At 41.8% G+C, this 17,755-nt stretch overlaps 1 protein-coding gene across 1 annotated transcript in view; it reads right to left on the bottom strand.

Moving 5' to 3' along the window:
- CDHR1 (cadherin related family member 1) overlaps positions 1–17,755 on the bottom strand; it is a 56,280-nt gene that overhangs the window by 22,052 nt on the left and 16,473 nt on the right. Inside the window, exons 7-12 of the mRNA XM_048856894.2 lie at positions 16,933–17,049; positions 15,189–15,332; positions 10,880–10,958; positions 6,261–6,361; positions 4,152–4,355; positions 675–827 (exon numbers count right to left, since the gene is read on the bottom strand). Of these exons, the coding sequence (XP_048712851.2) occupies positions 675–827; positions 4,152–4,355; positions 6,261–6,361; positions 10,880–10,958; positions 15,189–15,332; positions 16,933–17,049 (798 nt within the window). The remainder of the gene's footprint in view (positions 1–674; positions 828–4,151; positions 4,356–6,260; positions 6,362–10,879; positions 10,959–15,188; positions 15,333–16,932; positions 17,050–17,755) is intronic.

Here is a 17,755-nt window from a genome sequence, read left to right as displayed (position 1 = left end):
ACACAGCAGTGAAGTGATTTGCTGAGGTCACATGGCAAATCCTTGGCAAAGCTGGACACAGAACACAGGAAATCTGACTCCCACAACGCTCCCTCTAATCATTACAGAAACTGCCTCTTTGTATACAAAACATGCAGAGCCCATTAGCACCTAACTATAACTTGGATAAAATATTTTACGATTAACAAGGCGCTGAAGGCAATGAGCTACAAAAGAAAACTAATTACTCATTAGCTGGGGTCTTCCACCAGTTCCAGCAATAACATACTGTAAAGCAAGACCATGTGCCACATGGCCTAAGACTGAGTAGGTGAAATCCTGGATTCACTAAAATCAGTGGGGCCAGGATTGCATCTAATGAACTTATTGGCATAAGTGAAATAGTCACCCTGATGTGCATAGTCTACAGTGCTTCAGAAACATCACAAAATGAAATTTCTATACAAATGTAACAGATAGAACTCCTTGCATTTACTGGGCCAAAGATAGCCCACAGTCTTCAGTTACACTCATTAAACACTACAGCAGTCAATGACCTGAGGGAAGAATTTGGCTTGGTGAGCTTCATTTACAAGGCCATAACATCATTAGCATTCAGTCAGACAGCCCCAGTTGATACCAGAAGTCAAAACCCATCACGTATATGATTGGAGCGGGCAAGGAACGTACTATACCTTAAAGGTTAACAACTGGAACTTCTCATAATCTATGGCAGCAGAGTTCTCCACTATTATGGTAACCTGAGCCTCATTCAGGACGGTTTGGGGAACAACTCGGAAAATGCCACCGGGTCCAACTAGCCGGAGGTTGAATTTAGCATTGGCCCCCTGGGAACAAAGCATAGGTATGAAAGTAAAAGCAGTACAAAGTGATGTTGCTTGGCTTTCAACAGCAGAGCTACATTTACTGATGCATGGCATAGGCTCCATTTTTATTCAGTACGTGTATAATTAGAATGTGTGTCTGACTGCTTAGAACCTTCTGTTCCCCATCTCCTGGGTAAGAGAGTGCTAAGAGGCTTACTAAAGTAATCACTGCAGCTCTGGTCACAGGGCACACATGGCTTTTTTAAAAAAAATAGATTAATTATTCCTCCAATTACAATGGAAAAACACTGACTAGGGCTGGCTAAGTGGGCAATTCATGTGAGAAAGAGGCGTTGAGTAAGCTTCAAGGCTTGTGTCCCCTGAACTGGTTGTGTTCCAAGGAACCAGGAGCACATAGATTGGTGATTCTAATAATGTTTATTCCTTCCATCTTCCTGACCAGGATTTTATAACAACCAAAGAAGCAAGGGTCTCCAGAGAATCCATCCTGTGCTTTGTAGTGTGATCGATGCATTGCTGGACAGGACTTAGTGAGTTTAGTCAGTACTATAGGTATGTGTATATAGAGCAATTAAGCTTTTTATGTGCTGCACTGCTTTGTCTCTTTTTTTCTTTTTGATTTAGGAAGCTCCCTCTAACTTGCAGAGAACAGGTGACTGGAGGTAAAGGATGACCCAGTGGTGGAACAGTGGAAAACAAGTGAAATCACTGAACAATATATATAAAAGGCATCAACATAGGACATTCTGCCACGCACTGATAAAGGATCAAGCTATTGTACACCAGAACAATTCTGTCAAGTTTTATCTGAACATGGCAGGGGAATGGCAAAAAAAAGGAAGGTTCATACAGATAGCCGTTTTAGCCATTAATCTGGCAGACATTTATGCTTTCCTATGGAGGATGGGGCAAGATGAGCTGAATGTGATTTATCAACTAACAGCAGGTACCAATCTCTCAACAGCTGTGATTCCCAACTGTCGCCACCAGCCAGGATCACTGATTGGCTGATGCTATGATGTCCCTCCAGAATGCCGTACTTCTAGTAGTGGTGATGTAGAAACAGGACAGCCCCCACTTGCTGATGTACACATAGGTGGACTAAGCCTGGGTAGTCACTACTTCAATACTTGCCCATCTCAAAGGGAAAAAAGCCAATGTTAATCCCCAAAGCAAATCTGAGTATTTTCAGGTTCAAGCTCAGTGTCTTGTGTTGCGCTGGAATCCAAACTCCCACAATTAAAGGATAGCCCATTGGCTCCTTTTTGCCTGCAGTGGAGAGCGGAGCGACACATACAAATACCAGCTGGATGTGACTGATGTGCATGGAATGAGTAAGAGCAGTGGCAATGCAGAATGCTATCTTCCCACCCAGGCCAAGATCCCCTATGCATGGGACTCCACAGGTTTTGAGGGGGACTATGCTGTGTTGGAGGTGGCTGCTCTGCATAGTTTGCTTCCTTCCAAAACTGAGTGACTTTCTGTCAAGAAATTTTGCAGACCCCACCTCTGGTCAGAGCAACCCATGTTCCATGAGCCCAGCTGGACAATCTCAGAGCAGGGGAATGTCAGGAGAGCCTGTGGAAGCATGGCTGCTGTCTTTCCTTATAGTGAGAAGAGGTGTGGAGCGTAGAGCAGATGGGTTTCGCTCCATACTCCTCAGGCTTTGCAGAAATTAGAGGCTGTACCTCCTGCTCCATCCCACGCCACTGCTTACCCATTCCACCAGTAAGCAAAGTGAGCCAAAGACTCGGTATGTAAAGTATGAAACATTGCTTTCTTTACATTTTGCCTTGAATGAGTGTGTGTGCAGAAGGGGAATAATTTGGCTTTAGGCCTTTAAAAGAAAACAAAACATTGTGTGACACTGAGCAGCAGAAAACATGTTCAGAAATGTATTTGATATAGGTACAAATGCTTTCTGTATATTTTATAATCTGGTTGTAACCTACGTGACTTTTTTTTTTTTTTTTTTTAACTCTAAGTAGAGAAAAAGCCAGCATAGAAGTTTTTCAGTTTGCTTCCTTCTGCTGCTGCAGCAGCAGCAATAATGGCAGGGCTGAGTGGGCACTCATGCGTAAGTAGTTGTTTATCTGCTTGCTGCAGAGCAGCAGGGGGAAGCCATTGGGTTTGATAGCAGTACAATAGTAACAGCACAATACTGAGTACAGTGACATAAGAACATTGCTGTTAACAGAATATGGTTCTGGGATGTTGTCACTCCGTAACCTCAGGCTAACTCAAATGGAGGCCAGCGGTACAGTAGCTATCTTAGGGTTTCCTATAGCAATATTGCCATAGTATTTAGGTGCTTCTTAGGTCAGTTAGAACTACAAGGTGAGGTCCCAAGTGGGCCTCATGAAGTCTTTGTTCTTTTCCCTTGTCTGGCTATAGGACGCTCTTCTTGGGGTATAGGCTTTATCAAGGCATGCCCTGCAACTCATGTTAAAGGATAAAGGCCAGAAGAATGATAAGTTGTAGGTTTTACTAACAGAAGCAATGAAAGGGGCAAGGACTGTATTGTCTCCATAAGGCTGTGGGAGACAGCAGTAATAAAGCTACTATTTGTAAAGCATTTTGAAGTTGTAAAATGCTAAGTAGTCCTCCCATTACCTCTAGAAATTATGCAAGAATGTATTATCCTCATTTTACATATGGAGAAACTAAGTGAGAGAGGTGAAGGGTCAGATGCTGATTCCATGTCATTGTAAATCATGCGTAACTCCACCAAACTCAATGGAGTTATATTAGTGGTAAAACTAGTTTGAGATTGTAAATAGGGCCTAAAATGTCTAAGGGCTTGTCTACACTTACCGGGGGATTGACGAGTGGCGATTGATACATCTGTGGTCGATTTAGCAGGCCTAGTGAAGACCCGCTATATCGACCTCAGATCGCTCTCCCATCAACTCCTGTACTCCATCAGAATGAGAAGAGTAAGGGGAGTTGACAGGAGAGTGTCTCCCATCAACATAGCATAGTGTGGACCCCGCAGTAAGTAGGTCTAGCTGTGTTGACTTGAATTACACTACTAACGTAATTCAAATTGTGTGGCTTAGATTGGCTTTCCCACGTAGTGTAGACAAGACCTTAGGCCCCAGCAGGAGTCAGTGTCTGAGCTGGGGTTAGAACTCATAGGGTTCAAGCCAATAGACCGTACCTCTCTTTTAAGCATTCACAGCACTGTTAATGGGCAATCGTATTATAATACTAATAACCTAACCTTGCTCCTCTCCAAAATTTAGGTGCCCAGATATTACAGGGAAAAGTGCTGGAGAAAATCTTTAGACAGCCAGACTAGATAGATACTCTTCACAAACTCACCTGATCTGAATCGTTGACTGTAATTTTCAGGCCCCTCAGGATCTCACCCTCAGGTGGGTGCTCATACATTGTCAGTTCAAATCGATTCTGGGGCCCATTTTCTCCATAGAAAGTTGGTGGGTGGTTGTTGAGGTCGACGACCCTTATAGTCACGATGGCAAAAGCATATGCTGTCACATCACCATCTAGACTTATTTCTGATGCCTGTGATAGGTAAAAGAAACAAATTGTAGGGCTTTCGTTGTGGAGAACTATCAGTTCAATTAAAATGTTTCTTTTCTCAGGCCCTCAGAGGGCCTTAATCTGTGTGAACAAATCACATTGATATTAAGGGGAACTTTTTACATGAGTTGAGTATGTCTGATGCCTTTACATTTGTCTATATCTTTAAATTCATGTTAGAAGGGAGCATAACCTTGGTATGAAGCTTAGGGGTGGAATCTTGACTCTATTGAAGTCAAACCGCACTGACTTTCAGTGAGGTCAGGATTTAATTCTAGAGCTCTACAAACTTGCAGAAAGTCGTATTTGTCCTCAGCCATCCAAAAGCTTAAAAAAAACCAATGGTCCTGCATTGGCCACGAGGCCGTGTCTTCAGAAAAGAGCTCCACTCTTCACTCAGCTTCACTCTTCACTTCTTCTCCACTCTGTCCTAGAATGAAAACTGCTCTCTAGGGACGAATTATCCAATTGACATAAAATAAGATGATCTGAACTTCTGCCCAGAATGAAGATGCAAGGTGAATAGGAACCCAAAACTCTTTGAAGTTCCAAAAAGCTTGGACTTTTCCTCCAGGTTATTTTTCAGGTACCCATGCTCTTCTTGGTTCTGGCAGAGGGCATGAGTGCTGAAGCACGGAGAGAAGAACTGTGCTTTTGCAGTATTTGGGAGGCATATGGGAAGAAGAAAGTACTAGAAATTTCCTTCTAGAGAGACTGTTCTCAGATTTATAGCCCTGCTTTGCTGACCCCATGGATAGGCAACCAAACTGAACTGAACTGAACCACCAGAGGTGTTGAGGTTCACCCAGTCATTACTCTCTCATTGACTGTGCCTTTGATGTTTCTTCCACTACAAAGGAAACTCTGGCTGCTGCTTTGTGTAAGAAATTAGTTACCAGTAACTGAGGAATCAAACCCATTTCAGTCAAAGAGTGTTCAAACCAACGCCAATTATGGCCCAATATTTCAACCTTTGTTCCACTTGCATCAACTGACTTGATGGTACAGCATGATGCAACATGATTTTAACATGAATTTCTCTAGAGGATTTTATGTCTTAAATCTCTGAGCATGCAGAGCCAGATTCTCATCTTGAAGTCAATAGCATCCCACCAGTTTACACAAGCTAAGAATCTGACCCTTCACTATTGTTTTTAGTATAAAATAATACAGCATTCATTTATTTATCTTTGGGCTAAGTCACAAGGCTAAGGCCCTTCTAAAGACTTAATCCAGTTCTTATTCAGGAAAATTGCCATTGTTTTCAATGCATGTTTGTGTGAGGAAAAATTGACAAGGGCCTAATGATGTGGCCCTGTGCCATTAAAATATTGATCGTTAGAATCCTGTGTAAATTTAGGCAGCATGTCACATTCATATTCTGTCTCTTTCAAATTCTGTCTCTTTTCAATTCTAACCTTGGACATGTGTGTCAAACTTTTGTGTTAGAGACCCAGTCAAGTGGATATGGATTTAATAGCTAAGCTCCACTATTCAACAACATTTATCCTAACCCTCTCAATGATTATAGATTTAATAGTAATCCACTCCAGCAGATATGGATTTAATAATTCATTAATTTCCATACTCGGTAATAAAAATCGAAAACAGAGAGTTAGCAGACAGTCACCTAAGGGAAAGAAGACTGTAGAGCTGGGAATTAATTTGTGACTATTAGATTTTATTTCCAAGAAGAAACTGGGGGCACTTTGAATATCTGGGCAAACAACAGGAAATTATGCTGATTTACATGAGGTGATGATCTGACCCTTGAGCATACAAATACAACATGTAGCACTTAAGACTTGGTTCATGTTACCTGTTTTTAAACACAGATTGACATTCATGGCTAGTAGATCATGGGCACAGGGGAACTATGGAACATACCTGAATTTTTAGTTCATACACTTCTTTCTTTAATTTACTTGGGTTTTTTGTAACAGAAATAGCTCCAGTCGTATTATTTATTTCAAAAGATCCTTCACTTCCTGTCACAAGAGAGAGGGACATTTGATTATGCTGATCACATTTTCCAACTTCCTGAAAAAGAAGAGTTCTAAAAAAACACGAGCAGTAAAATGTACAGTGTTTTGTCCAAAAAATAAGTTGTAGTTCCGGTCTAGCCACTAGGTGACAAGGGACTGTGAGGTAGGGCACCTAACACAGCCTCTGCAAGGAGTAGTAATTTACTGGCCTGAACTCACTTTGGATACTAAGAGATAGAAATGTCATTGCTACCACATTTTAGGCATATAGCTGGTGGTCATCAACGGGGTGGATGTAGATGCTTGAAGTGGTGCAGTTTTTCTGTATCATGTAATGTTTAAATATTGTGGGGCAAAAAAATCACACAAAGGGCCATAACTCATAGAAACAATTTAATTTTTAACCAAAATTAGCAGAAAGCTTCTAAATACAATTGATAATGCAACTATAGACTCAAAATACGACTGCCTTAGAAAGTTTGGGAAATATTTTGCCCCAGGTGATATTTTATGCATTTTCCCATACTTTTTTTTTTGCCTTGGATTAAAGCACAACAGTATAAGCTCATCACACGACAGTCACATGACAGTCAGAGCTCATTTGTACCATGTAATACATCAAAATATTTGTCATTATTTGTGCAGTGGATTGAGTTGTGAAGTTTTGCAGATAATAAGATTTTCTACTCTCTAATTATAAAACATGTATTTCTGATGTCATCTTTATGCCCAGAGACATAAGTCTAAAGCACGCACGATACAACTGTAATCATCTTCTTATGATCACTGAACACAAGGATAAACTATTTATATAACAGTAATGACTCTTGGTAAGAGGGCCGTAGAATGTCTTGTATGAATATATCATGTGAATAATAAAGTATAATAATGTACTCTTATTATCCCTGCATAACACTATGAGCTCCTGAAAGTCTAATGAAACACCCCCTTGGGCTTTATCAAACTCTGGAGCACTCCATGTAGCTCGAAAGCTTTTCTCTTTCACCAAGAGAAGCTGGTCCAATACCAGAAATTACCTCACCCACCTTGTCCCTCTAATACCTTGGGAACAACATGGCTACAACAACACTGCAAAAAACTTAAATGTGCAGTCAGGTAATATTTGCTCAGAGCTTTTTCTTTTGTGCAGAGATGCTGATGCTTTCCACAGTGCTTGTTGAGTGATTGCTTGATGCCCACGTCATACCATACACCACTAAAGAGTCTGGCAGTCTGGTATACTGCTCCCCCACTATCAATTAGGGCATAATATATATCTGGCTTCTCCTCCTCCAGAAGTCTGGCTTCAGCTACATTTACGTAACCCTATCTAGCATAATTCACATGACCATACTGGAAGTCAAGTGGAATAATCTCTACCAATATCTCAAGCTACATGGACTTGTTATCTTCTCTCTCTTTGCTCTCTGCTATGTAATCTATCAGTAGTTGGGAGAAATCCATTAAATAGTTTTCCCAGAAGAGAAATGTATCTGAACAGTTTTTTCCTTGGGTAATGTAAGTATCCATGAGCTGGAGAAGTGATTGGATGCTGTTCATGATGTCTGCCTGCCAGAGCATTCTGTGTTTTTTCTGTGTGCCTTCTCTACATCCTCAAATGCTTCAATCCATGTTGGAGCTTTCTCCAAGAAACATCTCTTCTCATCTTCTGAGAGAACATCATTGTTCATGGAATCACTAGCTGTCATCCATTTCAAACCATTCATTGCCTTATTCATAAGTTTGTGAATTCTAATGCCACCATTATATACGTTCACTCTTAGAGCATGGCTGATGACTGAAACACGATAGATTTGCTTCCATAAGGATGTCACTTGCGTGCATCAGACTGCCTGTATCACCCTTTAAATTCATTGCACGATGCATGCCTCCTATCTCAAGGTGGTCATTATCAAATTCATGTTAATTCCTCCATTTAATCAACTGAGTGTTACAGTAGATTGCTTCATGATACACGCCATAAGTCCAGTTTTGGATCAGAGAGGGAAACGTACCCTAAAACTATTTCATCATAGTGTATACCATATTAACATCAGTTGCTGGTGCAGGAATCATTGGACAGTAGCCAATAGTCATAAAACATAAAATAGCAGACAGGAAAAACTTCTCAAATCAGTCTATTCTACAAATATTGACAAATATTTCAATGTGTCATGTGGTACAAATAAGCTCATGCTGTCCTGTGTCTACAGACCTTTGCTTTAACCAAAGGCAAAAATGTAGAGGAAAATGCATAAAATATATCACCTGGGTCTAAATATTTCCCAACGTCTCCAAAACTGTGCCATCTGTTTTCAAGGGGATGTGGAATTCCTAATAGTTAGTTAGCAAAAGAAAGATCAGAGAGATATGTACAATATACAGAAGGGATTCTACATCAGGGTGGAGAATGGAGTAAGGTCGACAACATTTCTCCTTCTATATAACGCTGTCCTCCAGTCGCACAATAAACTCAACAAGGCAGTAGTTCTGTGTTAGGAAGAAGGGATAAAATGGGAATGGGATTCACTGGACACATTTTTCAGCAGTGATTGGTGCTTCGGATACTGTTGATTTTGGGTTCCCTGCTTGCAATGCTTTAAAAAGGCCTGATTTTCATGAAGTGCTGAAATTCAGTTTCCATTAAGGTGCTGAAGTTGGAAACTCAAAATTACCAGTCACTTTTGTACGTATTGATTTCATGTGCAGACAGAAATATAAATGAGCCTTCTCAGTTTAATTGGCAAATACTTAATAATGCCTCTGCAAAAACAAGAACCGCTCTCGTTAATATCAGCTAAAGTGAGAAGTCTGACAATCTCACCAGAAAACAGTCATTCCTTCTGCAGCATATATCTCTAGGGGCCTTAGATGTCTGGGCATTCAAATCTCAACCTCCTAAAAGATGATATTCTGTAAAAAGGCCTTCTGTTTTTATAGGGTCAAATTCTGACCTTAACACCAACTGAGGCTCACAGGCAGAATCTGGCTGATGGAGCTGGTAGGGCTGTGTACTGATTTCAGCAAACCCACTCTTCCATGTGTCTGGGCAGAGCATCAGTTGCACCATTTGTACTATGTTCCCTTTCTGACCTGGCTAATTCGTGGACCAAAGCAGAAGGCAGCTTCTGGAAATATAATAATTGCTTGGGGACTTGCTGCCCACACCTTTGCCCCACCTCCTCTGATAAAGGTAGCCTGCTGCATGAAGAAAGTGGGTAGGAAATGAAGGCTCAGGAAAAGAGCCTGGCTGCAAATGCTTCATTAGTCTGAAAGAGAGACTTATGCTGGATATTTCTCTTCCGGCCCTGCAGCATGTATGGAAATCTGGCCATTCATTGTGTTTTGAGGCAGAGCCCATGCACTCATGGACAGGTCCATTGCTGCTGCAAGGAAATCAAGCTGAAAAGAAAAACTCAAACCTGGAAGAGTTGCCTCTTCGGAAATAAAGGCTGATTACAGGAAAGCCCAGTCATTCTTGTCTCTCTCTAAATTGACTTTAATGCTCATTTTTAAACTGTCCAATAATGCCTTGTTTTGCTAATATCTGCAACTTCATTAAAGTTCATTAGACACCACATTGAATGATACAGACGTATGTGGCAGTAAATCATTAAGATTCATAAGCCTGAAAAGTAAAGCCTGACTGAGAAGAAGTTGAAGTCAATAGTTTTTCAAGCAACGATACATCATGATATTGCCCAATTACCATAGGGAAACTGGTAACTCAGAGTGTGCCATTATGTACATTCTGTAAAACAGCATATTTTGAAGCTTAGGGTTTCCTTTTTAAAACAAAAAAGTGATTTTAAACAAAAAAATGTAATAATAATTACTATTCATAAATAATTAACAATAGCATTTTATGGTTTCCTTGCATTTTGACAGCACAAATTCAAGGTGTAGAATAGGGGCCTCCCTTGATTGAGGCCAGTATTTGCATGGGGTGGGGGGAAGTAAGGCAGTGTTTTTCCTCCCATACCTATTCCCCCATCTCCAGGGCTTTGAGTGGCCAGAATATTCCCCATCTCTTCCCATTCCAGAACCATGATTGGTTCCCTTCTCTCCTTGCTGCTCCCACACTTCTTGCTAGTGAAACCTCACTACAATGTAAATGGAAACAAGAATAAAATCTGCTGGCCTTGAAGTTGCATGGGTCTCCTAGTGTGTTCTTCTATTGGCTACCAGTTTAGATGGGAAAGTCCCTCAGCGCAGGGATAATTTCTTCCTTTATGCCTAGTAAAGTGCCTGGCACAATGCTGGTGCTTAACAGACAATAAATAAGTGAAATAAATGATTCCAAGATGAGCAATGTAGCTCCATGAAGCAAACACTAAAACTCAGTGAATAATCTCTGGGCTGCTCCCAGCTAGACAAGAGCCAGGAATAGTTTCAGGTGTCTGACCCTATTTCATGAGAGGGATCTTCAGCTTCACTAGACTCTAGCATGCTACATTCTAATTTATTGTCATGTCTACCTTTGACATCCCTTAGGATTTCATGCCAACTGTGTCTACTCACCAGTCACAAGACCGTAATGAATATTATTAGGCTTTCCTCGGTCACCATCAAGAGCAATGACTGTTAGTACCTCAGAGTCCTAGGGAGAAATAGGAATTACAGCTTAGGTAGTGAAAGCAAAGAGCAGTGAAATTGCTAGTGAATATTAATAAAATCCACTCCAGCCAGTTCCTCCCTTATAACCAGGTGTTAGGTGCTCTTGCTGTGGCTGCATTAGGACAACAGCAAGGGCCCATGCTCCTGCCAGAAAATAAGTCACAGCTTGACTTTGTGTCAGGCCATTTGACTGGTTGATCTACAGGCCCTGAGTGTGCTCAGGATTAGCTTTTGGGGTGGGCACCTCCCCCTATTAAGGGATCTGGGGCTCTTTTGCCTCTACTCTTCTACCAGTAAAACTCCCACCTGCCCATCCATGTGCTGCAGCAGAGGGACTGGTCGTTCCAGGTACTGCTTGTAGATGCTTTCCTGTCCAGCACTGGGAGTTGATACGGCAGTCAGGTAAACTCTCAGTGTGAAATGCTGAGTGCTGACAGGTCAGTTCATGTGTGACTCAAGTGGCGATTAAAATAGGGGAAGTCCAAGCCATTGAATTTGGTGAACGGGAGATGGGAATGTCACAGGACTGCAAGCGCTTGACCTGGGACTATTCATTACCAAGATGGAATGTTTTCTGGCTTATGGGCTATGCTAGCTGGCCAGGCAATATAGCTGACCAAGACCAAGTTAGCCAAGGGATCGACTGAAGGAGACCTAGGGGACCTCCTAATTATTAGGTGGAACAAGGGATGGCCTGTGCTCAGGAAATCAGCTGCAACTAGCCCTTGCTGCAAGGCCTATTTTAGGTTTTCCTTGTGATGATGATTATGATTATATTCAGTGCCGTCTGTGCCATTCTTTGAGAGTGGGAGCATCCCCACTGCAGTATCCTGAGCCCAGATAATGCCAGTCATTTTAGTGTCAGTAAAAGGTAAGGATCCACAGGAAAGGCAGAAGTAACTTTTCTGGTTTGTGGGTCACACAGTTGTTGCAAGGTGTAACTCTGGCTCACAACTGTTACTCCTTTCTGTTGCCAAAATACTTGCTGACTTGTCCTTTTTCCACCTGCCCTTCTACCTTTTCCGACACAGCCTTTTGTGAGCAGCTACGGAATCAAAGAGACTGCTGCTCTGCTCCCCTGTGGAATGGCTCCTAAACCCATGTGCGCATTTCATGGCAATGTACATTAGCCCGAACTGAGGCAGTGAATTCTATTCTGCAATGGTTTTAAGCCCTGTTGCTCTTTAATTCCCAGGGAACAGATCACCATGGTAAGTGTAAGTGGACAGAGCTTGGTAAAAAAAAACCCAGAGATGGGCACAAGCCATACATTTGGATGAAAGTTTCTAAGTCACAGTTTGGGAGTGTTCACCCTCTAGGTTTTAGTTAGACTCATGACATTGCAAAGACTGGAGCCACTTACAAAATTCAGGTGTGGATTGGAATTCCCTGGCCATCCAAAAGTTTGAGAGAACTCAGTTTTAAGGTTTTTGGTACATGTCCACCTCCGATTTTAAGCAGAGGAAGTCAGCTCTATTTCTTCTGTCCTCTCCTCATACAGACACTATATTCATTTAATGAGGGCACCTTTGTTTCCTAAAACTCCTCACTTAGGACTTGTCTTGCAAAGTCCTCTCTCACTTCCTAATGATATCAAAGGAGTTGAAATGCCCCCAACACCTTGCAGGCTCAAGTCCTCTGATTTGATCCTGGAAATGCCACTCAACTGTTGTAGACCTCAAAATGTATGTACTGGTAACTACTCCATGGGTTTTCAATGCTTGGAATTGCAACATCTGATTGCCACGTAATTCACCAAGCAGCAGATAGTCATGTCTGTTCTCTCCAATAAAATCAAGATAGACAGCAGAAGCAATCAACGGATCCCAAGGCAATGTGATTGGTAAGTTGGTATGAAACAACAAGGAATTTGTGGCTGTCTTTAAAATCTTTACAGTCTTTCATTTTGCCTAATTAACATTGCTGTGGGCTAGATGGTCACCAATATCAATAAGTTTTGCACAATTTCCTCACACAGGTAGGCCAATTGACTGAACCGGGACTGCTCCCCCAGTAAAAATACTCAACACAATGAGCCAGACTGGCACATTATAGGCCCCTTTGTAAATTTCAGTCTACATCAACATAGAGCAAGGGAACCCTGAGATAATGTTAAATTGTTGCAAATAATGATTGGAAATATTTCCATGACAACCACTGTATACTTCAAAAACAATGGCAAGGTTCTGTCAGAGCAACAGCAATAACACAGTTTACCGTATGTGCTGGCAAAACCCTTCATCAAAGAGTTACTTAACTTCTTTACCATGTTGATGAACAAGATATTCACAGAGAAAAAGATGGACGAAGAGCCACGGAAAAGGTCAGTGTTCTATTTCTAACTTTTTATGCTGGAAGATGGATTTAAAGAATGGCTATTGGAAGAACTCCAGTGCAGTCCCTTGGATAGAGATAGAGCACTTTGTCACGGGTTAAAAATGTTAAATCCAAGAACAGCACCACCCAGGGGAAAAAAAGGAGCAGCTTCATGGAACGAAAGCTGACTGCGTAAGGAAGAGAGAAAGCAGCAAGTGCATTTCTTGGTGTGAAGTTTGCTGTCATGGCTGAGGCCACGCTGGGAAGGACACTAGTATTTCCATCATTACATCATCATAATAGTGTAAATTGCAGGGCTCAGACTGGATGTAATTAATACTTACTATCCCATGGTTTTCACAGTAAATACCATGTACTGTGTGCACTTGATAGATATGGGCCTTTCAAGATCACTTGGTAACCACATAGGGTAGATGAGTATATATCCCATTTTTATAGCCTCTTTCAATCCAAAGGATTGTAAAGTGCCTTAAAAACTACCTACAATATGTACAGTAATCCCTTCCACCTCACTACCGAGCTGAAATGCAGCACTTTAGGCAAAGAACTTCAGCAACTATTTAACAGTATACAGCACTGCTAAATTATAATTTAGGACAGAAATTAAAGAAAACTGCATCTATTGAAACTGCAAGGGAAATTTAGGTAGACAGAATGTAGCCACACTGCCACTAGAGGTCAAAGAGTCTACAACTCAGTAACTTTATGACTAATAATACCATTTGCAGTCATATGTGCTAAGAGAGGATAAATCAAAATCTCATGCTTAAGAATGAAAGCAGATCTGCACTGGGTTTAGGGAGGAATTTCCACCTCCTGCATATATAACATTGTGCAATTGGCTAGAGATATTATGGTTTTGTTTCACTTTCCTTTGAAGCATCCAGTATAAGGCACAGCTGGAAGCAGGATAGTGGACTTGATGGACTATGGCTTGATGGAATAAGGCTATGGCTAATATCCTTTGGATTATATGCTACGGTTACATGTGGCTGAATCCTTTCTGTTTACATGTGGCTGAATCGTGACTCAGGATTCTTCCATATCATGGAGCACTCAGGAGCTCCACAGTCTGCCTGGGCTCTGTAGCCATGGAATAGAAATGAAACCTGATGGAGATATCCCCTCAGCGGCAGCCACATACTTGCTGTGTAGCCACTGACCTCCTGTCTCCACACATGAGTTATTTGACAGTTTGGTTTCGGAGCTGTCAGCTGACTCTGCAGGCTGTAAAGGCCGCTTGGCCCATTCCATCTCCAGAGCCGTCATTCAGCAGAGAAGATCCCACATTATTGGCATGTCAGGGGCAGCTCCTCCCTAGTGACTCCAAGGGAGACCATGCCTGGGATCTGATAGCTTATAGGGCAGTAGGGGAGCAGAGTCACAGAGATTTCTTTGGCCCATACCCTAGCTGATGGCTCCAAAATAGACCTCTGAGATGGTAAGAACAGGTTCATTTAGGTCAAAGATCTCCACTTGCAGCAAAAGTCAGAGGCCTCTGCAGGACCTCTGCAGGGCTGGTTGGGTTAATGGGGGTCACTCATTTGAGCTCTCAACCACTTTCAGAAGTGCTGCAAGTCCCTACCATGGAGTGGCTGTTAATCATGGTCTGATCCTACTCGTACAAGTAAAAAATCCCTTTGACTTCAAAGAGAGCTGGAGCAGGCTCTCTGTAATTTTGTGATGGACACAAATAAGTACCAGCATGAGATTTACTGACTCATTTCACTTAAGATTCAAGTCAGAGTTTGAATGTAGGTCTCCAGAATTGTAAGGCTGGTGCCATAAACCACTGTGGCACCTGGCCCCACTGGTTTGTCATGTTGAAAGTTTCTCCATTGCTTCTGGGTCTCCTGTAGGCGAAAGTGATACTCACTGCCAGGGTGTCCTCATAGACATAGCCATAGTAGGGAGTCCCAATGAACATGGGAGGGGTGTCCTGAACATCTTCCACATTGATAGTGACTGTGGTTGTGGCTGAAAACACCTTGTTGTCTCCCCTGAGCTTCCCACCACCGTCCTACAACAGAACGCATTGTCAAGTCATTATGCTGAAATTCACCCACTGGAACTCCTGACTGGAGATTTATCAGCTCACAGAACCACACACTCCTGATTAGTGCACTCCCAAGACTAATGCATCTCCTGCAATACATACAGGGCCAGAATCATCATAACAAGAATGTGTGGAGTTATTTATTCTAATCTTAGCAAGAAAATGGTCAATAACAGGTGGAAACAGCTCACCTAAACAGATAGCTTTAGAGCTAATCAGTGAATGCCAAGAGTTATAGAAAACTCTGCTCTGTCCTATTCCCTCTATTTTCGGTTCGTTTGGTTCCCTCTTTGATTAAGCAGACAGCCCTGAGTCTCCCTGGAGTCATTTTTAACATTAAAAGTGGTTGTGCTGGTACATGGAATCATGTGTGTTATTTTGCGTTTGAGCTCCTATTTATCAATGCCACCTAGGAAGAAAATTAGTCTTTGCAGGAAACAGGTGAGTCAGAAGAAGAGGCCAAATCTGGAGGAACATCTATAACTTTTCATGCTAAATGTAGGGCAGAACAAAAGACACTGCACTGCTGGGGAAAATTAAATTCTGCATATGATCAAAGTCTCCTACGGACTCTTGTGATACAGTCAAAGGTGTGGGACAGCATAAAGCTGGGAATTGTTAAGTGGCCATGGCGTAATCAACTCTGTTCGCGCGACTGACACGACAGAGCCAATTAGAGAAACACCTCAGTATATGAGAAGATTTTAACCCCTTAATAATTATGCTGGCTATTAAAGCAGTGAATGTTTTGCATCCCCATTTTTATGAAGGGATATGTCCACTCCCCCCGCCGCTCTGCACTATAACAAAGACAGGTGAATTTGGACCACATTTTGTGACAAACTCCTCCCTGGCTCAAGTCTGGCTCCAAAAAATTCAATGACGCCCAGGCCAAGCTCTTCTTACAAAACACAAGAGCACTTAGGAGGTCCTCGAAAATGTTCTTTGTGGCCTAGCAGAAGTCATGTCACCACATAGCACCTGCCCAAACATGTCTGTCAGAACTACAGGTCTCATATATTTCTGCAAGCCTCTGCGCCTCGGAATCAATAGTTTTGCAGCCTGTTATGAGTCTACAGCAGTGCCACAAGCACAGGTTCCATAGGATTTATAGTAGCGGGGAGAGGAGTGGAATGTGCAGCTGCCTCTAAAGGAGGTGAATAACTATGGTCCATTAGTCAGCCCGTAAGAGAGGGAAGAAAATATACTCTTTTTAGAGAAGAGATGTGTCACCTCTGTTCTGCAGCGTGACTATTCTCCACCTGCTGTACTGACAAAGAGCAGTGATGCACACAGACACTGACAGTACTGCAGTTAATTACTCTACTTTATGTGCTGATAACTCTGACTCCTAGATATTACTTCATGCCTTCATAATGGTGGGTTCCCTACTACAGCACACACACTGCTGATTACTGCACTAGCCAGAAGGAGGGTAGCTCTGAAGGCATACTTCTCTGGATCTAATTCTTCCCCATTCTTCTTTGGGCCATCCTCAGATGTGGCTTTCCACAGTTAAAGTCCTTCCCCTTCCTGCCTCTTCTTTCAGGAAAGAGCTTGATACCTTTGCTACCACGGTGACAAAATGAGTTCTTGATTTTTCATAGTCTAGAGTGATCCCTGTTTTGATGCGAAGAACACCACTGTGTCGGTCTATGGTAAACTTATTAGTACGGATGTTCTAGAAGAAAAGAAGAGGAGAAGTGGTGAAAGATTACTGGTATGGAAACAAGATTGGTATTTGGACTATCTTTCATTTAACTTGCTAAAGATATAGGCTAGAATAATAAACAGAGGTGGGTAAAAAGTCTGTAATGAATGATTCATGTGATTAATTTCACCTCTTTGTGTTCAGGAACAATTTATGAACAGATCACAATTTTCTCATTATTCAAAATAATGCAGCAACCTTAACTTAGACATTTCCCGGCCTTTAATATTTAACTATTTTGCCATAATATTTTGTTAACATCGTTTATTAGATGGAATTAGTTAGTGTTTTGGGATTTTTTTGTTTTAGAAAATAAAAAGATGAACCCCCCCCCCCCACACACAAAAGTTGTGTCCCTCTTCAGGGCTTCAAAATTCTACTGGCTTCCAAAAAACTGGCAATAGTTCATGTACACTCCATTATCTGGAACAGTGGGCAGGATTTTGAAAAGTAATTGCTGAATTTTGGGTGCCTAATCTGATGTATTTTAAAGGGGTCTGGTTTTCATAAGGTGCTTAGCAGTCATCCTCTGAAAAGCAGGACTTTTGAAAAAGAACAGGAGTACTTGTGGCACCTTAGAGACTAGCAAATTTATTTGAGCATAAGCTTTCGTTCGCTAAAACCCACTTCTTCGGATGCATGCAGTGGAAAATACAGTAGGAAGATATATATATAT

The sequence above is a fragment of the Caretta caretta genome, chromosome 7, assembly GCF_965140235.1.
Source record: "Caretta caretta isolate rCarCar2 chromosome 7, rCarCar1.hap1, whole genome shotgun sequence".
NCBI lineage: Eukaryota > Metazoa > Chordata > Testudines > Cheloniidae > Caretta > Caretta caretta.
This window is presented reverse-complemented; position numbering and strand designations above follow the sequence as displayed.